Source organism: Paramisgurnus dabryanus, chromosome 2, assembly GCF_030506205.2.
Source record: "Paramisgurnus dabryanus chromosome 2, PD_genome_1.1, whole genome shotgun sequence".
Taxonomy (NCBI): domain Eukaryota; kingdom Metazoa; phylum Chordata; class Actinopteri; order Cypriniformes; family Cobitidae; genus Paramisgurnus; species Paramisgurnus dabryanus.
The window spans coordinates 55206747-55229158 of record NC_133338.1 but is presented as its reverse complement, the minus strand read 5'-3'; the positions used below and the strand labels follow the sequence as shown (position 1 = coordinate 55229158).

The 22412-nt window shown below is 38.2% G+C and overlaps 1 protein-coding gene and 1 long non-coding RNA gene across 6 annotated transcripts in view; both read right to left on the bottom strand.

The window, feature by feature from the left end:
* The window catches only part of LOC135743926 (macrophage mannose receptor 1-like), a 54378-nt gene extending 40690 nt beyond the window's left edge, over positions 1–13688 (bottom strand). For 4 of the 5 annotated variants that reach the window (XR_010530608.1, XM_065261831.1, XM_065261832.1 and 1 more), the window contains exons 1-2: positions 13518–13688; positions 8806–8969 (exon numbers count right to left, since the gene is read on the bottom strand). Coding sequence is in view for 3 of the 5 variants with exons in the window: in XM_065261831.1 (XP_065117903.1) it covers positions 8806–8969; positions 13518–13590 (237 nt within the window). In the remaining 2 variants the exon portion in view is untranslated. The remainder of the gene's footprint in view (positions 1–8805; positions 8970–13517) is intronic. The other variant, XM_065261834.2, reaches the window with a different exon arrangement.
* LOC141281473 (uncharacterized) lies at positions 401–2262 on the bottom strand. The gene is made up of 3 exons (XR_012335807.1): positions 1951–2262; positions 1420–1867; positions 401–1047 (listed from the first exon to the last, which is right to left on the bottom strand). It is a non-coding gene; the product is annotated as an uncharacterized lncRNA (long non-coding RNA).
* Positions 13689–22412: the final 8724 nt, after the last annotated feature.

The window sequence follows — 22412 nt, the reverse complement described above, 5'->3', positions numbered from 1 at the left end:
TATTTTGGACTGTCTCTTGGTTTATTGATTCTTGCCGCCTGCCCTGAACTTGGACTGGATTTCGATTACGACTGCTTTCTGCCTGCCCCGATCTTGGACTGATTAACGTTTACGATTGCTTGCCGCCTGCCCCGAACCTGGTCTGTTATATGTTTATGATTACTTGGATGTGCCCATTGTTTACTATTGTTTGCTGATTGAAAACATCAATAAAGAGTTGCAAATGGAACCTAACCTGTCAGTCTCGTCACAGAACTGTTGTATAAATATATATACATAATAATTATACACTGTTGACAGACATATATGATGTAAACAAAAACTCTTATTTTGCTATAGATTAATCGCGATTAAGCGCTGTGCATCCCTAATTACAGTGCATTTACTTTATGGGGATTTACATATGTGCATTTGACAAATGCTATTATTAAAAGTTTCTCCAAGAACAACACAAAGTTAGAATGCTCCACTAAACTTACATGGAAACTAATGTTTTATACATTAGTGTATTTAAAAAAGAATACATACACAGTTTTGGATTTTGTAACTTATTTAATTGTGATTTATACAATATTAACATCTTTCATTTTTGTAATTCATTCATTAAAAATATTATGTAAGTAATATAATCTTCACATTAGGTTAACTGTGAATAATACATGTTTTGTTAATCTAGGACGTAAACCTTCATCTGGATATGCTAAACTTATGAACGTGTGGTCAGCTGAACAAAAATCCTTCTTGGATAGAATCGAACAACACCAAGAGAGGAATCAGCAACGGGATGAGATGCTACTTTCAAGGTTCCTGGAAGAAAGCACTCGCTCGACTGAACGTCTGTTAGGACAAATGTTTGAGGGTCTCAGAGGTCTTCTTCCACAACCCTATGAAGCAGCTCCTCACTTCCAGGGACATGCTCCACCACACAATTCTTATATGCAACCTCCGCAGCAGTACCCAGGTCAATTTTACAGTAGGCCGATGCTCTATACTCCTAATGTCCCAAATAGTAGTGGAGCCAGTACCTCTGACCACAACCTGCATGACCTAGGTTAAATCAGAAAAAGTTAAGTATTAGTTGTGTAACGTTAAGTTAGATGTAAAGTCATGCAAGTCATTGATCTCTGCAAGTTTTATTGCCTTTTTTTTTCATTTTAAATTTCACTACAAGTTGTATTTGCAATTTCATTTGTTAAGTGTTCATTGCACTTGTTAATGTTTACATTTTTTATCTGTTTTTGAAATTTGAATCTAACTTTCTATAACTTGAATTTATAACTTACTTGCAACAAGTATTGCACTGGTACCTTTAAGAGGTATTTTATGTTTGAAATGTTCAAATGTATGAACCAATTTCTTATTAAAAGTTCCTTACATTTAAGAGATTTCTTTTGAAAGGCTTCATTTAGTGGAAATTACCTGTACGAAGAGGGAAATGGGTGGACATGTAAGTGGTCAGAGCAATTCTTGCATTGCTACCAGACACGTTGTTCTATGTATTTACTAGCTGCCTAGGCTGCGGATAAATGGCGTTAAGGTCACGAGCCTCTTCCAGCCACCTGGTGTTGGCATTGTCCTTCTCAGTCTGGCAAAAGTTATGCAGTGCACAACAGGTGGCTATCACAGTTGGTGTAAATGTGAAGTGAAAATCACTTCTTTTTAGCAGCACCCTCCACCGTGACTTCAAAATCCCGAATGTGTTCTCAACTCCCACCCGTACTGAGCTCAAGTAGGCATTAAAAGATTCTTGTTCAGGGGTCAAATGTGCGGAATTGATGTATCCTTTTAAGAGCCAGTCGAGGAGAGGGTATGCAGGGTCTCCAACTATTAAAAGTCTAGTATCTTGTCCCTCGATGTTCTTCACAGCCTAAAAATTATTAAAGTAAAATGAATAAGAATTAAATTATTTAACGTGTTCTCTTTAAAAAGTAAAGCAGTCACAAGCCTCACCTTTGGCAGCAGGTGAGATCTTTGAAAGAGGTCAGACTGGCGTAGAACATTGGCATCATGAGCACTACCGGGCATTTTACAGCTGATGCTCCAAAAGCTGTATGGACAAAGTTTATTATTTTTAGATGTTTGAAAAAAATCCTGTTTTAGTTTTCATAAAGTTTATTACTTGTATATAGTTTATTAACTTCATAAATGCAGTTTTTAAAACAAGTATGATATACTCTTTAATTATTTATTAAGAAGCTACATTTTAATAGTTTTTTAATTATTTTGAGTAAATACATTTAAAATAAATCATACAAAATATTGATTGACTTACCATAATTTGTGATCAACAACAGCTTGCAAAACGTAAGATGGCCAGCCTTTGCGGTTAACAAATATCTTTGTACCCATCTGAAGGAGGAAGAATTGGAATGTGTGTGCCGTCAATAAGTCCCATTATTTGAGGAATGTTATGCAATTCTTCAAACCACCTGGCGATCTCCAATGCTTCCTCCTCATTTGGAACTCGGATCAGCTGTTTTATCGGTCCTCTCACCATGCCCTTACAGAACATATACACAAATTTCTTAACGGTACTTTTGTGGACGCCAAATTGATTGGAGATTACCCGGTATTCTGCACAGCTGCCAAGTTTATACAGAACGATCGCGACTCACATTGTAAGTGGTACTGGTGCCCTAACTATGACATTATCAGGTGCCATGTACCCTTCCACCATTGAGCACAGTGTCATAAATGACTGTCGTGTCATCCTAAAATTCTCCTTCCACTCCTCGTCTGTGAAGTGGTGCAAGACGACGTTGTCCCACCAGTCCTGGCTACGAACCCTCATCCACAGACGCCTTGTTCTGGGCTCGGGAAGAGGCATTGTAATTGCCTGGCAAATAAACGCAGCACAGCACAAATCATGCGCTCGTCGTCTCCTAATAAGCAGCTGTAATAAGTAAATATTAAGTCTGCTTTTTAAAACGATGAAAAGAAAAACGGACAAGAGAATGGCTGATAGTTTATCCATGGTGAAACGGCGGGAAACTGGTATTCGTGCACTTTGCGCATGTCAAAAGATAAAATCCGATCTGTCATGTAAACGCGCATATCCACCCGATTAGATTATTCAGCGTTCATGTAAACAGTGCGTTCGGATTTTTCAATCTGATTGATTTTAATCTGATTGAAAGAAAAAGTGACCATGTAAACGTAGCTAGTGAGGCGACCAATCACGTAAAGCTGTTACGTCATCACAACTCCGGGCAGCCGCTCTGGAGAAGCTGCACCGGCGGAGCTAGCCGGCTACTCTCGAAACGTGCTCGCGGAACTTAAGAACCATATGACACAGTCACGTGCCTGCAGCGCCAGCTGAAGTCGGACAAAATTACTAACCGGAATGCACTGCTTCAAGTCAGCCGCCGATCGGTCTGCGCAGCGCCGCATGAAGTCGAACACACCTTTTGTTTATTCAAGCCATGTGCTTTCTGTCTCGTCTCCTGACCCCGCCCCCTTGTTTCCTCGTTTATTATCCCATTATTGTTTGATTCATGTCACCTGTTCCCCTCTTGATTTGCTCCCCTATTTAATGCCCTTGTGTTTGCTGTCTTGTGCGGAATTGTTTTGTTCAATCCTGTTCTAACCTGTGTTATTTGAAGTCTAGAGTATTTGTTAAGTTTATGGTTCTATTTCTATTTGTATATTCTTGTCTAGTTCCAGTTTGTTAGTCATAGTCTTGTTTTACCCCCTCGTGGGTCTTTGTTTTGTGTGTCTTGTCAAAATAAAGTTTTGAGTTCATCTGCACCTGGGTTCTCATCAGCGACCGTAAAAATCAAATTTCGAATTCGTTATGAATTTAAATTCAAATACCCGCCTCAAGAAGCTTAACGACACATTGCTTTAAGGCAGTGATATCAAACGCTCATTTTGTCTGATTTACTAAGCATGCGTATGCACAAATATGTTTGTAAAATGTGCATACGGATGTTTTAACTTACAAATCATTATTAAACAAAAACTTTCAAACAAAAATTTATTTTAAATGTATGCAAAAACGTAAGAACAACTTAGACCACACGTGCACAATAATCATGAACAAGGAAAAATATATAAAATATATAACACAAATATATATTATAGGATTCTTTTCCTTGTTCATGATTATTGCGATTATTACATAAGAGACATTGGATTATTATCTAATGTCTCTTGCGTGATACTCCACAGATTTGCAACATTGCCATCTTTTAGACGATGCACTTTTGAAATTTGAAATGCGCGCCATGACAGAGAGAAGTCAGATTAATGTTCTCGTGGATTAATAACTTTAATATTTCCCTGTACTTTATAAACTCCATCATTTTAACTACTTTTGGTAACGCTTTTGAAAATTTGCAACAAATAAATTATTTTGATTACACTTGTCTGTCTGTTATGCTTTTCAAACAATACATGATTTTAACTGTTTTAATAGGACTGTATTAGCGACTTTAAATGCTATATTGTTACAAAATTTTACACATTTCTTTCCATTAATTTGCATAATATAGAAATACATTATATATTTTTTGTATTAAAAGGGTTTGGGTTTAGGGTAAGGTCTGGGGTAGGGTGGTAACATTATCGATGAAATGGTTAAAGGGAAAATATTCAACAATCTTTAGGGTATGAAAGATTTGTAAATGTTTTACGTTTTGTAGCTGTAAAAACTTAAAAAGATTGTGCTAAAATTTTGCACTTATGTCTACATTGTACGCTTCAGCATCTACTTAAAAAAATATATGTTTTGTGTTTCTGAAAGTTACATAGTAATACTACATATTAACAGTGAGACCAGGCTGGTCAAAGAGAGGTCTAGGGGCTTTCTAATGAAAGGACATCAATGGTGAGATGGTGCCCACAACTAAAGTTTCATATAGTAATGGCCATACAAAGCAAATGGAACTATGCATAGATCTTCACCATAAGGGAAAACAAATTATAATTATATAATATTTTAATTATTCAGCGTGGTTGCTTACAGTCTGGCAGGATCCCTGCAAAGAAACAACTTGATTGACACATAAATACAGAAAGCAGGCATCTTAGGCTTCTCCGGTTGTGTAGAACACGCTAGTATCATCTGACATCAGATACAGGTCGCCAAAAAGGAGGGAACAGATCTTTACGTGGTGTTCCTGGATCTCGCAAATGCCTTTGGCTCAGTCCATCACAACCTCCTGTGGACAGCCTTTGACTACTTTAGAGTCCCAGCACCTCTCACAACCCTTATAAAGGCCCATTTCAAGGACGTCCAGCTCTGTGTGACAATAGCAGAGTACACAACAGCGTGGCAACACCTGGAAGTGGGAATCATGGCCAGCTGCACCACATTCCCAGTGGCCTTCACCCTGGCAATGGAGGTCATCAGTTGGACCTCTAGATGGACAGTTGGCGGACAGCGAATAATACCTGGGCTGAGGCTGCCGCCAGTCAGATGACCTCACAACTCTCACCAGGACCAAGGTTTGCACTGGTGAGCGAGCTCGCATGAAGATCAAGCCAAGCAAGTCCAGAAGTATTTCCATCATCAAGGGGACGCTGTCAGACCACCGCTTTCACATTGGCAAGGAACCCATCCCAACTGTTTCCGAGAAGCCAGTGAAGAGCCTAGGTCATTGGTATGATGCCTCCCTTAAAGACAAACAGCAGGTAGAGCAGCTTAGGAAGGAGGTAGCCAGTGGCCTGGAGAACATCAACAGAACTTTGCTTCCAGACAAGCTGAAGCTCTGGTGTTTCAGTAAGGACTACTTCCATGTCTCCTGTGGGCATTAACCCTCTATGAAGTCCCACTCTCAAAGATGGAAAAGCTGGAAAAGAGATTGGTCAGCTCATATGTAAGGAAGTGGCTTGGCCTTCCAAGGTGCCTCAGCAGTATTGGACTTCATGGCAAAGGGATGCTACACCTGCCCATTTCCAGTCTGGTAGAGGAGTACAAGTGTCAGACTGGAGATGATGCTTCTGGATTCGAGTGATCCATTTGTAGCCCAAGCTGCCCCCCATCTTGGCCACCGGAAGGTAGTGGACCCCATTGGCTGCAACTGAGAAAGCAAAGGCAGCACTCAGACATAATGGACATCATGGGCCGGGTGCAGGAGGGGAGGGGTGGTCTTGGACTTGGGGCCAGTACACCAGAGACGCAAGATGGTGGTCCCGGAGGTACGTCGGGAGGAGGAAGCAAGAAGGTGTGCCCAAGCTGTGGCAGAGGCAAAGCAAGGGCAGTGGATGGCATGGGAAGGAGTACAGAAGAGGAATATCTCCTGGAAAGAGCTATGGGAAATGGAGGCATTCAGGGCAAGCTTTACTGGCAAGGCTGCCTACGATGTCCTGCCTTCTCCTGTAGTACAGCTGGTGTACAATAAACTTTAAGTTTATTTATGAAGAGACACTGTAAAACAATTAAATCTCAGGTTGTGTTGTTAACTCAAATGTGACCCTCAGGTTGAACTGGTTACAGACATAGAAACTCTTTGTTCTCCTAATCTCTTCATCACAAAGGCTTTTGCACTGTTAGCCTTCAGGCTCACATCATTGGGTATCTGCTGAATATATATGATATTATGTATATATGTTATTCTGAGATTGCAATTTTATATTCATGTGTGGTTTCATTTTAAAGGTCATGGTGGGATGAGGAAAAAGGTCTCATTTCTATAAGTCTAAGATAAGATGGATCAAGGCTTTACAACTTAAGATAGAAGATGCATTTCTTTTAGAGGCGGGGTTTTGCCTTGATACTTCTGGTTGGTTTGACCAGGCCACTTGGAACAGGTCAAACTGGATTTTGACCAAGTGTCCTTTAGGGTCACTTGGAACAGGTCAACTGGATCTTGACCAGGAGTCTTTTAGGGTCACTTGGTACAGGTCAAACTGGATTTTTGTAGTTTTACAATGTCTTTGTCTCAAGCTGTGTATAAAAGGTGGCCTGGCAAATATTCAGGGAGGCATTCTGTAACCAGAAGCTCCCACACTGTGTATTAAAACATCATGGAAGCATCTGTATTCAGAACTTCCCACAATACGGTGTCTCTGATTCCCAGGTATGATTTGACTTTGTGACTTTAATTTTCTATGTTGGTCTTTTTAGTTATATTTTATTTTGGATGTAAATGTTGATATTCTTGATTGATGAATTTTAATAACCAAATTTAAAAGGGACAGAGAATGAAAAACCATTTTTACCTTGTCTTTGTTGAATAATGGTAGTCTACTCACATTCACAAACATACAAAAAGTGCTAAACGTGCTAAACATCTCAGTCTCATAGAAATTCCTCTTCTAGAAATGTCAGCCAGAAAACAGCCCAATCTGAAAAACTGATGCTTATGACATCACAGGCATCTTACTGCCCCTCCACTTTAAAATAATTGGCTAAATTTTTTGAGTGGCAGCAAAGTCGACAATCATTAATGAGATTTCTAGTTAAGCCAGTAGGGGGAGCCAAATAGGTGCAAAACCACTTGTTTAAAATCCCCCACTCTAATAGAGCTATCTGAGAGAGGTTTTTAGGAAGCTTCTAAGGCATTACAGACCTAAACAAAAAAAATTTATACATGTCACATCACAGAACAAGGATAAATACTCCGTTCAATCATTCTATGTCACCTTTAAGTGTAACCTGCCTGGCAAAATAAATTGATATTGTTGATTCATTTTAATTCTTCAGAATAGAAGGAGTCTGGCATTACCACAAAATTATGCATTTCCTGTGCGATATCGGGTTGCTAATGAACGAAGACTATGGGAATTTATAAATAATCAATGCTTTAAATTACAATTAACATAATGTGTTACGTTTGATTTTATAATTTGGAGTCAGATTGGGAAACTCACAGAGTCAAATAAGAGTAAAAGACTAAATTAATGTTTTAATTCTCAAAGGAGGAGATTCAGAACACGAGATCCCTTCACCCACGCCATTGGATTCCGTTGTTGGGCCAATAGGTGGTTCCTTACACTCCCACAAACCTAAGCCAATGGGAAAATGGGAGTGCGAGGAAAGGCCCACCAGCAGGCAGTCAAAGTCCTTTCCGCGGCTCCAGAAAAAGGAAGCCAATGGCTGTGGGTGAAGAGAAAAGACTCCGCCTGGGTCTTCAAGTGAGTTGATGGCACCTAGGGAGTGAACCTGGGATGCTGGGATTCACTGCTGAACCCTCTGGAGGTGTCGTGGGCCTATCAGCGAAACACCCATGAAGGATGGTGCCCACTTGACAACCCAAACTGTGCAATCACTCAATTGACCATCCCACGGAGTCGCAACGATGCCTCAGGTAAGTATTAAGGGAAATCAACATCAAGTCCTATACAATAGACCGGTGTTGTTGGGTAATTGCGGTAGTTTGCCACTGAACCTGCATTAACGACGACAGTGGGGCCTCTTGCCTTAGTCAAACGGGTTGGCACGCATGGTGGGGTTGCGGTGAGATTTTGCCGTTTTCTTGTGGTCTTGTGTGTTGCAGTAAATAGTATGCCATACAGAACCATTTGCCACTGAACCTGCATTTTCAACGACAGTGGGGCTTCTGGCCTTAGTCAAACGGGTTGGCATGTATGGTCAAGTTGTGGTGAGATTTGTGGCGTTAGAGTCTGAGATTAGATCATGTCAATGGTTTATGCACTTAAACGAGAAAGGAGCAACCTCAGGAGATGGAAGGGCTGAGGAGTGGTGTGGCAGAGGGTAACTCAATTAACTATCCCACAGAGTCTCATCGGTGCCTCAAGTATGCATTAAGGGATATCAACATCAAATCCTATACAACATATAAGCATTTAGCAGCAGAGTGCAAGACAAACTGGAAATAATTGTCAGTATTTTTATTTTACCTGTTTAAATAAAAACCTCCTCTCAGTCTGACCATTAATGACAGCAAGATCAGCATGATTCTTCTTACAGATGTCACGAGCTTCTTCCATAGGGTGCGGTTCATTATTTATTAAATACTGACTGCCATTGTACTGAATCCAGCCATCAGACGTCTTGTTATATTCTATAGTGAGAGGTAAAAGGATAAAATCTTGATTTACGTCATCTACAGCTGCAAAACATTTCTGAAATGTTCTTTTCAACACATGTGGCTTCAATAATACAACATTATAAGAGAACAGCTATTAAAATTTATGGAGATGTTTAGTAGACTCACAGCAATGCGAAGAGAAGTGTTTTTTTAATCTATAGGCAACAACAGTATTGCAGAGGGGCACCAATTATTACTAAAAATAATAATAAAATTGTTGATATATGAAGAGTTCAGATCCAAAAGCCGCTAAACGAGCCACCTCCGCCCAAAATGAGCTTTTTCCATGATGGGAGCATGGATGTCTTTTCTGTGTCACTACCACAAATTTCTCGTGTTACTTTATTTATTGTTTTCTCATTGTGATATCCGTGCCCCCGTTACGGAAAAAAGCTGAATTCTGTGAAATGGACACAGATAAAGTGATCAAATTTTTCGTGACTATAACACAGATTTCCATGAGATCATGTGGTTTTAGGCAATCTATTAATAGTCAGAAAATATAAAAATAAAAATGTTAATTAACAAAAAATCATTTCTAGTATAGAAGTGTAGTTCTCCATCAGTGGGTTGTGCTGCATGGGAGGGGGGTGCGTAGTAGGGCTGTCAACAAATATTCTAAATTCGAATATATATTCGAATAGTTTTAAAAAAACGAATTTCGAATATGAAAATTAATATTCGAATAAATTATTATATTTTTTTAAAGCCCGCGGTAGTAGAGGCGTGGCTGTCTGCTTTGTGAGTTGGCGCACTAGTAGGCCTGGTTCAGGGACAGGTCACAGTAGTCACACTGTCACTGTTAAAAGTTGGCGTCTTGCATGGAAGATGGCAGAAAGTCGACCGCAGCAGAGAAAGCAATTTTAACCCCCAAAAATCTAAAAAGCTATGTCTGGAAGTACTTTGGATTTTGGTCATTAGGAGGTAAAATTGTTGAGCCGCAAGATAAAGTTGTTAGCATACCATTCGACCACTAGCAACATGATGTCACATCTCGAAAATGTGCACCCAAATGAGCATGGCATCTTGTACACACTGCATATTAATTCGTTTGTCAGGTTACACTTTATTTTAATAGTCCACTTTAGACATTCAACTAACTACAAATAACTTAGCAACTACATGTAAACTAACTTTCAATAATTTGCAACTATACGTCAACTAACTGTCATTAGAGTATTAGTAGACTGTAAGGGTTGGGGTTAGGGAAGAGGTTTGGGTTAGGGGAATAAGTTGACATGCACCTGCAGAGATTCTTATAGACAGTTGAATGTCTGTTGAGTTATCATCACAATAAAGTGTTAGTAGGTATTAAGCAGACAGTCTACTAATTCTCTAAAGATTGGTAGTTAATAAGTAGTTGCAAAGTAACTTATAATTAGTAAAATGTCTAAAGTGGACTATCGAAATAAAGTGTTACCGTTTGTCACTTCAACTTTTAATGCTTAATCCTGTTCTGTACACAGACACTTCAGTAATTTACGGGACTGACAATCGCATTCTACAACCGCATTAACTCCCGCAAACTGCAGTGATAACCGCGTTTACAGAAACTTTTAAAAAAATTAATTTCGTTCATTTGTAAGGACATGAGACCGATCCGTGTCGTGGATGGAGCAGGTTTCAGGGAGTTTTGTCAAGCAATGTAAACGAGGTACCATATCACTTTTATGTCTCTTGATTTACTTGTTTTGTGTATGTAATATACGTTGTCAAATATGTTTAAACTTAAATAGACTACCTATAGAAGTAGTTATGTTTCTTTATATTAATTTTTCCTTTTATTGAAGTAATGCGTCGTTAAACGTCATTAACGTCGTTGAAAAAATGGGCAATCAGATATTCGAATAGTTCGAATTCGTGGGTTTTTTAGGGAGAATATTCGAACGTCATTTTTGAGCAATTTTGACAGCCCTAGTGCGTAGAGAGATCGCAAAGGGGTTAAAGACTTTTTCAAGAAGAAACAGATAAAGAGCATCAATTGGGTACTCTTAAGAAAAATATACATAAATGGAAAAAATTCTGCATGAATTAATAATAAGACGAATTCCCTCTCTCTTACATTGGCTTTCTAAATCGCCCTCTAGTGGCAGTGATAATGAACTTTTAATTTATTTGAAAACTTGATTTCTCACATCATAACCCCTTTAAAGGTTTGACCGTATAGGACTCTTCTATGTGACTTATGCTGGTTAAAGTTTGTGTACTGATTTTTTAAATATTAAAATGAGAAAAATCCTGCAATGTTTTCCTCAAAAAACATAATTTCATCTCGACTGAACAAAGAAAGACATCAACATTTTGGATGACATTGTGGTGAGTAAATTATCTGGATTTTTCTTTTAAGAAAATGGAATATTTATCCTTTAAGTAAATGATACTGTACATGCAAATGCTTTTATCCAAAGCGACTGAAAAGATTATCACAAAAGTAACACAGGGTAATCAAGACTTGCACTCTGAATGTGTTTGTCTTAAAGTAACAAAACATTATCCCACTTATTATACAGCTACTAGCCAAATTAATACATAACTGGACGTAAATATTTTATAATCGCATTGTTAAGTAAGAAATAGGCTCGAGGCTGAGCTGTATTGTGAATAAGTCACAGCTAAAAGGCATTGTTAGGCACGACATGAGTCAATGCAACACCTATAGCAGCAACTTATTCACCATACAGCACAGCCCCAAGTACCTTATTGCTTTTATAATACAGTTACCACACAATAGAAATATTAAAGCAAAAATATAACATTGCAACTTTCATGAAGTAAAATCACTAAAAGTCTTTCTCCTGTTGGAAAAAAATTGTCCCTGACCGACTATGAACAGTAGCGTCCCATTCAGACGGCCAGTGACTAGCAGTAGCAGAGCGACGCCATCTCATTTATTTCAATGGAAGCTTGGCAATTTCGGCACTCAAGTGAAAGTCTCTATTGTAACCGGATGGGCGTGTCCAGCAACTTTATGCAAATGATGAGCGATTTTCAGGAGTGACTACACTGTAAAAAATATGAAGCATTTTTTCAAATCAACCAAGTGCAAGACTATGGGCTCTATCTTACACCTTTTGCTAGTTTCCACCCTGCGCAATTATCATTTTCACGTTTAGCGCCCCGTTGTTTAAATAGCAAATGCATTTGTGCCCCCTTTTGAGCCCATGGGCGTTCTGGTCTGAAAACGAGGTGTGTTCAGGGGCATTGTTGGCGCGTTGCTATTTTGAGGCAACTAAAATAGACTACGCCATTGACCAACAAAAACCTGCTCTAAAGTCTAAAGTCGCAATATGTTTTTTGTTATTTAAAGAGCGCATTAGTAATATGCGCCTATAAACGGGACGACAACGCGGGTTTGCTTATCACATAGCTACATGAATGCACAGCAGCACAAAAACGCGTTTAAATATAAAAGATTAAAGGATTGAATGTAAAATATTATCATTGAGTCTCTTAAATGAGGACTACTTTTGAGACGTTAAGGCACAAAGAGCTGCTTCACCTGCAGCCAGGTAAGTAAATAAATGCTTTGCTTTAAACAAATGCATCTGTTTTAAATGTTTTTTAAAATGCTACCTCACGGATTTATTGTATATGATGACTCTGTACCTGTGGATATGGTGGGATGAGAAACTTTTTTAAGTAATGCTTAAAAAAAAACTGACGCTGTCCAAGTGCTGAAACGTGCGGAGAGCCGTTTGTAAATTCTTTATCTCCTGTTTGTTACAAATAAAGTATTTTTAGAGTACAAACCTTTTCTTACATACTTGTAAATTATTTTTTTATGATATTGGATAGCCATACATTTAAAGCAATTAAAAGCCTGCTTTTTTACTTCCATGACTAAAATCAGTTGTTGTACAATTATCCATTTACACATACTTGAACCTGGGCTTTCAGTTTATAAAGATGACTGATTATGGTGAATGGCACAAAGACTGTCTATTCTGGTGGGGATAGAGGTTGTGCTATAATCTGAGGTCCATTGCCTTTCTCTTGGATCATCGTTGTCACGAGTTTGAGTTATGCCAATTTATTTTCTGCAGAGCATCATATTAGACTCAAGAGAATAACATGCAACAAGTCCACAGCACCGCATTGGGACAACTTTTTGAGAGGCGCTAGTCTGGACACCGGATTTCAATCTGACTTTGAATAGTGCACCAGGCACCATCACGGCGGGCGTTTCATTGATATTTAATTGCGTTGTCACAGTTTAAAATGCAGACATGGTGTGGTGTCATTTGCCTGTCGAATTAGCTCTTTAGCAATAGTCCAAGTTCAGAAATATATATGAGACAACATGTCGCACTGATTCTAACTGGTTTAATCGCGGACCCCCTGTGGCCCGTGGTTGAAATCCCATGAGACAGATACATAGACAGATGTCATTTTTTTATGTTACTGTAATTAAAAGTAAAAGAAGATATTAAAGATATTAAATATCTTCTTTGTCTAATACATTGATAATATCTCCCAGTAATTATAACATACAAAATAAATGTTGAAAATAAACCAATGTACCTGTTTGACTGGACGGCTGTACTGCAGCACACAAACAAATCAAAACAAACAGTTGACTACAAAACATCTTCATATCTGACTTGTGATCCCCACTTGAAGAAATCCAGTTTGTGTTCGAGGAGTGAGACACTCATATACACTCTTGTTAGAGTTTCTATCCTGTCATGTGGTTAAAGGGGTTCTGGTTTACAAGTATGTCCAAAGTTCCTTCCTCATTTTAACATCTTAGTGAGTTTTTCCTTTTTTCCTTGTGTTATGCAATATATACACATTTAAAGGCCTTCACTGGTTTCTCCAAACATGAGATGATTCAGTGACACAAAAGTAAATACAAAAATGTGCTGTTCACAAACACATCATTGTTATGTTTTTCATCAGTAATATATAATTCACACATCAGTATCTTTGGTACCAGTGACCTCTGTCAGAAAGCAGAAGGAAGGTGATGAGGTAGGTGCAGGCCCATCATTTGGGGGCACTAGGGGGTAGGTTCCCACCCAATTGTACGGTGATTGGCTGATCTTTGAATTTGGATCCTCTCTTATAGTGTTGTTTTTGGCAGCCTGTTTTCATTTTAGTTTTAGTCTAGTCTTTGTGTCAAGCTGTCATTTTAGTTTTTATTAGTTTTAGTCATGTCATACTCTTTTTAGTCTAGTCAAGTTTTAGTCGACTAAAATTCTTGCCATTTTAGTCTTATTTTAGTCAGACTTATCCATTACTATTTTAGTCTAGTTTTAGTCGACGAAAACTGATGACATTTTAGTCTAGTTTTAGTCAGTGAAATTGTATTTAGTCTCTTTTTAGTAATGCAATTCTATTTAACCCATATAGTATAATAACCTAATAGTATTATAGACAAAACAATATTTTCTTTTAGCCAAACCCATTTCAAACAAAAGTTATATTATTGTTACCTTATAGACCCAAGAATACATCCATTCCAGACATGGAAGATGCTCTGATTTGAATAGATATTTATTTTACTATCCTCTGAGTGAGTGACTTGAAAGTTCGTAAGAGTCTACATAAAAGTCTACATAATCAAAACAAAAGTAGTCTAAGCAAACACACACACACACACACACACACACACATTCTGGTTTCCATGTTTTTTGGGGACATTCCATAGACGTAATGCATTTTATTCTGTACAAACTGTATATTCTATTCCCCTTACCTGCCCCATTCCCTAACCCCAACCATCACAGGAAACCGTCTGAAACCTTAGATTTTCAAGAAACATCATCTTGTTTGATTTATAAGCTTGTTTCCTCATGGGGACATCAAAATGTCCCCACAAGGTCACAAAAATACTGGTATTCCTATCTTTGTGGGGACAATTGGTCCCCCCAACGTGATAATTACCAGGTACACACACACACACACACACACACACACACACACACACACACACACACACACACACAAGGTCAAATGGGTCACACACAACTATAGTATGTGTGAGAATAGAAATATGCTATTGTTAACATTTATAATTGTATTTTGACAGCAGCACAAACTACAATCATACATATGTAATTATATATTATTATAGTTTATATTTCTGCATCTGTACGTTACCACCAGTGTACCTAATGGACTTTGGCTTAATCTAATGTGACAAAGCTGATCTTAAATGTCAGTATAAATCCAAGCAATTTTGGAGAATTACTAAATGTTTTTCTTGTAAGTAAATTAAAAGTCAGCTTTAAGAAAACATCAGATGTCTATTAAGAAAAGCAAAGTTGATATGTATGGTTATGTTCTCAACAGTACAGGTGTTTGATTGATTTAATACTCAAGTATTCAGCGAAGTATGTTTTGTTTATTTAAATAATAAATAAGTGTAGTTATTAAGCATATACAAAACAACGAATGTCTTTAGCATAGATATATTTACAATGTTTCAAAACGCAACGCAGCACAATGTCATTTAAACAACTGTTACATGATATAAATTTGTACATTGTTATACTGGTGGTGTCAGCAATCAAAGCTATACATTTTAACAGGCTTGTTGAACTGACCTGCAAGTGATGCACGGGATTTATTTTGGACTTTTCTTTTACATTTGGAGCCAGAATGCTGCATCTTCCCGGTCGGAATCGCCGCGCGGCTACAGCGTTTCTCATGCAGTGGAAGCGTTTTGTGCAGCATTTAGTGGAAATGTGTTTATCTTCAACAGCGACTGCCATGAAGAGTCGTGTCCGTAAAAGGGAGAGGATCAGGTGCACGAGCAAGGCTTGTGGACCAACTCTGCTTCACCTCTGTAACCGCCCCCGTTTCTCCGCTTTCCGCATGTCTCACAGTTGTCGCGTACACTGTTTGAAATGCCCATTAACGTGCAAATGGAGGCGTATGATATCAAAGCATCGCGAGAGCAGACAGCTCCGCATGCTTTCTACTCACTCTCGCGGTACTTTCATGTTTTGATTGATCTACGCAGCGCCAACAACACACGTGATCACCTGCAGTCAGGTGGTGGGGGCGCGGAGATGCTGAGATGGGTAAAAGACGAAATAACGTTATAACATTTCGTCTCGTCTCGTTTTGGTCAACGAAAATGAAGAGACATTTTAGCTTAGTTTTTATTTTGTAAACCACTTTTAGTCTCGTTTTTATTCGTCAACAATATTGCATTATACATTTTATTATAGTCATCGTCACATGACCAGCATTTTCGTTACGTCTCGTCTCGTTTTCGTCACGTGAAAAAGGTTCGTTGACGACTATATTTCGTCATACTTTTCGTTGACGAAAGCAACACTACTCTCTTATACCAGTAATACAAGCTCTCTTCAGCATTTAAATTTGATTCTTCATTTTGATTAATTATTAATATGCAGCTACTTTATTTAAAAGAACTCAAAACAATACATGGTGTTGGGGCCATCTTGAAAACAGTCTCGGGCGCCGGGGCATCTTGGAAAGAGATTCTGACGCAGCGGTAGGGTTGCCAACCGTTCAGTATAATACGGAATCGTCCCGTATTTGACACATAAAATTCTTGTTCCGTATTGAACTGATACGGAACGCAGTTTGTTCCGTATTTTATGAAAATTAATTCAGTGCAAATACATGACAGAACATAGCTTATAATGTCAGCCATGAACGAAGACGCGTCATTTGTATAAGAAAACCCTGACGGTGCGGTAATTTCTCCCTCTGTTTGTCTATGATCTGCGTAGCGTTGCAGCCCCATCAGGGAATGCCCATTGGTCGTTTCAGTCATTGTGATGTCACGTATCATAGCAACGATGACGACAAGTGACAACAGCGGGAAATGTAAAAATGACTGTATCCGAGCAGCCGGCGAAAAAGAAACGAGCACAAAAATATAGAATTGAATGGGAAAATGACTACCCGTGGCTGGAATGCATGAGGGACAATGAATACAAGGCCAATTGTACCATATGCCGTCGCGTTTTTTCTGTTTGTCACGGCGGAGTGTGTGATATAAAGCAGCACACATGAGGAGATAATCACAAGAGGAACGAGAGGCTGCGGGCACAGGATGGAGGAATGTTAAGGTTCATTGTCCGTCAGTCGTCTCCAGAGGCTCATATGGTATGTAATTATGTGGATTTTTAAAACTCAAATATAGTTGATAAGAAAGTGATTATATTAAAAGAGATAGTACAGATTTAGCCTAACAATCCACATATATATCTCTCCTGTGCTCTCCCTCTGTTCCTGTGTCCCGCTCCCTCCCGTCTCATAATGTGTCAATCATTTCTGATGGGTTTCTCATTAAATAATTATGGAGTTAGATAGCTCAAGGTTTAAAAAGGGGTGGGGTCTTTGAAGAGGGCGTATTATAAACTTAAATTAAAACCATGGTTCATTGTTGGCAAAATGATCATGATAGCCTTTATATTTCACATCTATGTGGTTCAGTCTTGTATACTTTGCTATTCATTAAATATTTAGGGCCTAAGAAATTGTATAAAATATATTTATCTAAATTTATTAATTAGTTTCCACTATTTTCACCAGAAGTCTTCATTTCAGGGGTTATTTAAAAAAAAAGTATCTTCTGTGGGGGCATGTTCCTTATTTCCATTTCAGAAAGGTGGCAACCCTACGCAGCGGCCATCTTGGAAACAGGTTTGAGCGCAACGGCCATTTTGGAAACAGGTTCAGGCATGATGGCTTGGAAACAGGTTCAGGCGTGGTGGCAGGGGCGCAATGAACTGTTTCAAGGGGGGTATGCGAGACAAAATTTTGGGCCCCTTTCTTTAGATGATTGTTTGATTTTCATACCATAATTTAGCTATAGAAAATTACTCAGTTGAGTGCGTTTATTTAATTTTACAAGTCGCATTTGCACCTAAAAATAAATGCATGAAGCAAAAAAAAGATTTAGGCTATTCGAAAAACGAATACCATTTTAATCTGGAATGGCAGAAAACATTCACATGACTGATTTTAAAGAGATAACTAAAAGAAGAATAATTCATGGAGATGCATTTCTGAATCTATGGAAATCTATGGAAGGCGCTTTGAAAGTCGCGCCAGTCGAGTTTTCTGTGCGGTTTTAGAAGCGAAATGTGTACATTTATGTTTAGCCTATAATAGTTCATTCTTCATATTGGAAAAGTGCTTAGCGCCACGTCAGGGTCTGAGCAGACGTACGCACTTTTTCTTGTCTGATTGCTGCGGGTTTTTGGAAATATAAGCCAATCTTGCTGTTTTAAATTGGGTATAAACATTGACAAGCGCTTTTTATATGTCTGACATTAATTACGCATCGTTTAAAGGCGGAGATCCGAAGCGAAATGTGTACATTTATGTTTAGCCTATAATAGTTCATTCTTCAGAGTTCAATTCAATTCATATTGATGATCTTATAGTCCATTTAGTCCATTTAAAAATGTTCTTACAAACCGATTGTATTCATCAGAAAACACCAAATAACTTATATTCTCTTTATGTCGTTGTTCTCTGTGCGTGTGGTATGTGTTTCCCGCAACCCCCACACGCGTCCTCCGCTTATGACAAAAAGCGTGGCCGGCAAAAGTTTTAAAAATTAATATGACGTTGATTTTTTTTTAAAGTGTGTGCCTCGCCCACACACGCCCTTAGCCAGTGACACAGAAATTGCAAAAAGCACGATCGGCTAAAGTTTTACATATGATGTTGATTTTCAGTCAAAAGAATGCCGCAATCCATAATATGATTTTGCACATCCAACAACAACTATATTATTACAAAAATAATACTGCATGTTTTGGCATTTGATAGCATATTGCAGTAGTTTATATTTGATGCACGGTGTTCTTTTTAATGTACTTTTTCTTTAATATTCACAACACTTATCAACAAAACATTCATTAAAATTAAGAGACTAATTATATTAAACGAAATTTATTTTAAGCAAACATTTAAAGCAAACAAAACTTAAATTAAACTAGAAAATTATGTCTTATGATTCACTCTATTTTTACCGTCATATTAGCCTTCAATCCATTACAACGCCCCATATATAGCGTTTAAAATTACAGTCTTAATAATCGGTCTTAATAATACAGTCTAAACAAAACAGTAACAACATTACAACAATATTTAAACAAAACAATACTTAAACATAAATATAGAACAGACATTCTCTATTCGGATACATGTTAAAAACAATCTGATATAGCATTTATAATAGCTGTACTAAGGGCTAAACCTCCGTTGCAAACCTGAATAAAAATGAACCACTTTCACTTTGAAAATGATGCGCTGTCACATTAAAACCAGCTCTTAGTCATTTAAAATTTAACTCAATTACAATGGCTAAGACAATTCTCCTATTTCATGTTTATTTAATAAAGATTCCACAATTGCAGAAAATAATATTTTTAACTACGCCTATTAAGTAATTGTCCGTCTTAGAAATGCAATGGCCTATTTTTCAGCAGTCGCTATCCTAATATTTCCTTAAATAAAGGCCTTGCTGTCCTTTTGTTTTAACACAAATATTTTAAATTTTTCATGAAACAAACAGTTTACGGATCAGCATGAGCGCTTTTTAGTGGCATGTGAGATCTTACCTTGAAATGCCAAACAGTAGGGCTTTCGACTGTTTGTGGTAACTTAAAAGGATTGCATAGCAAACCCACCAAACTGATCCCAAACCAAAATGTTGCCTACCCACCCATATCCATACCAGGGGCCTCATTTATAAAGCCTGCGTACGCACAGATTTGATCGTAAAGTGTGCGTAGGCGAAAATCCACGGCAAAGTCCATATTTATAAAAACCGTCTTTGACGTGGAAAAGTGCTTAGCGCCACGTCAGTGTCTGAGCAGACGTACGCACTTTTGCTTGTCTGATTGCTGCAGGTTTTTGAAAATATAAGCCATTCTTGCTGTTTGAAATTGGGTTTAAACATTGACAAGCGCTTTTTATATGTCTGACATTAATTACGCATCGTTTAAAGGCGGAGATCTGAAACTGCTCGGCTGCGCGCACAAGTTCAAGTTCATTTCTGATTTATAGATTTGAAAGGGGTACGCACGTTTTCTGCGCGTACGTTCGGTTTATGAATCACACGTACGCATTTTTGTTAAATGACCGCAAGTTCAAATTTAGGATGTTTTTTACGCAGCATTTTATAAATGAGGCCCCTGCACAATCAAATTACAAGGTCATGCTTGCACGCTGTTTTAAAAAGTGTCTCAATTTTACTTATCACAACGTCATTTACATTAGTTTTATATTCATTTACTTTACATTTTACTATAGTGTTAATAATTAAACGTGTACAACAAAAAAAAAAAAATGGAAAAGTGATGACGGTGGGGCCCCCTAGCGTACTCATGGGCCCATATGCCTTGCATACTCTGCACCCCCCCTAACGGCGCCCCTGCGTGGTGGACATCTTGGGAATAGATTGTGGCGTGGCGGCCATCTTGAGAACTGGTTCAAGCATGAGTCTCGGGCTTGCCACCATGAGTGTGGTGCACACAGCATTTTGTGACTGATCTGACTCTACGGCACACAGAGCCTGTTGCCTACTGCCGCCCCCAAAAAACTGTTTAGGCAAGCATCAGTCTCTACCTTGCCCACAGTTAAGGGAGATTCGCTTAACACTACCTCACTTCCTAATAAAGGACTAACTATCTTTCTCTATTTCCCTTTATCTTTATCTGTACATTTCTTTAAAAAAAAATTACCAACCAACCCTTGTCTATGTATACTGTGTTGGACTTGATTTCCAGTGCACTTATGTATTGCTGTTCTTGTGTTGCTATAATTGCTTCTATTGTTTACCTCACTTCTAAGTCACTTTGGACAAAAGCGTCTGCTAAATGACTAAATGTAAATTTAAACAGCAGGGCTAGCTACACAAATATCATAAAAACTCCCTGAGGAACATATCAGGTAAGTTGTGAACGTAGTGGATCTTTTAAACTGGCACAGTAAAAAACAATAAGTGACTTATCTGGGAAGTGGGTATCTGGAACAAGGTAAAAAAAAGTCCTGAGTGTGGTCCTAAAGGGGGCTCCAACCTTAATCAAACTTACCCACCTGTGATTTTCTAGTGATCATGAAGACCTTGATTAGTTTCCTCATGCCTGGCTCACACTACAGAATTTTTAAAATCCTGGCAGATTATGAAATCTGGTTGCAGCACACACATAAGGAGAATCTTGTCAGATATTCTTCTCTCAAATCTTAAATATGCTCACACTACAGGATTTAAAAATCCTAGTGCGTCACACACTACAGGATATTATTAAGATTATCTTGCCAGAGCAAGCACTTCACATCACTTCAGGAGAAGAGGTTATAAAGGAATTAAGATTATGACACATTTATTATGATTTCTTTTTAAATATTTACATTTGCTAGCAGCTTTTTATTTAAAACCTAGGTGACTTCTCCTCCTCAGGTCTTGTTTATGGCAACGATCATGATACGATTTATGGAACTTTTAGGAATATTATCCAAGTGGTAAGCTAGTGGCGATGCTACATTCAACCTAAAACGTGGAGGCGAGCATATTTTCAACTAATCTATGCCCCCTCCAATATATTTATCTTAAACACTGAAAATATAATAAAAGACTTGACTAGTTTTAAAATGAATAAACGTTAACAATTTATTTTGCCAGGCAGGTAAGATTACACTTAAATCAATCATTTGGTTCTGTAAATTCATCAATCAAAAATATTAACATTAATATCAAACATAAAGATCAGCATAGAAAATAAAAAGTCACAAAGTAAAAGTCATACCTGGCAATCCAAGACACAGAGCAGTGTGGGAAGTTCTGAATACAGATGCTTCCATAGTGTTTGAATAACCCAGAGACTGTGTGGGAGCCTCTTGCTAAAGAATGATCCATTATGTTTTAATACACACAAAATGTGGGGGGAAGATTCATACTTTCCAGACTATTGCCAGGCCACCCAGATGAGACAAAGAACCATACAAGTCCCAAATCAGAATTTGGTTAGTCAGTTCACCTCTAGCAGGAGTGCAGATTATGCTCTGATGGATGGTTTCCCAAACATGGATTAGCTTAGTCCAGGACTAGACCTTAGTTTAATTAGGAAATATAACTAGTTTTAACAAACATGCCTTACAAAGGGTGCTGGTGTATTTTAAGATTTGTCAGTGCAAGTTGTTTTATTGTTTTTCAATGTCTCTCCATAAACAAACCCAAAGTTAATTGTTTAACATGTGGTCTTACAGTAGCGCTGCGCCTACTTTGCCTACCAAGCAGTATGGAAGTAGGTGGTTTCAGACGCATCATCTGGCTATATATACACAAAAATCAGGGACAATAGGATGCATCTGGGAACAATTAACACACCGACCAATGAACAAAATAACAGACATAACCAGAACTTCAGAATAAGAGACATGGACTGGGGAAACACAAGACAGGACTGTTATGCT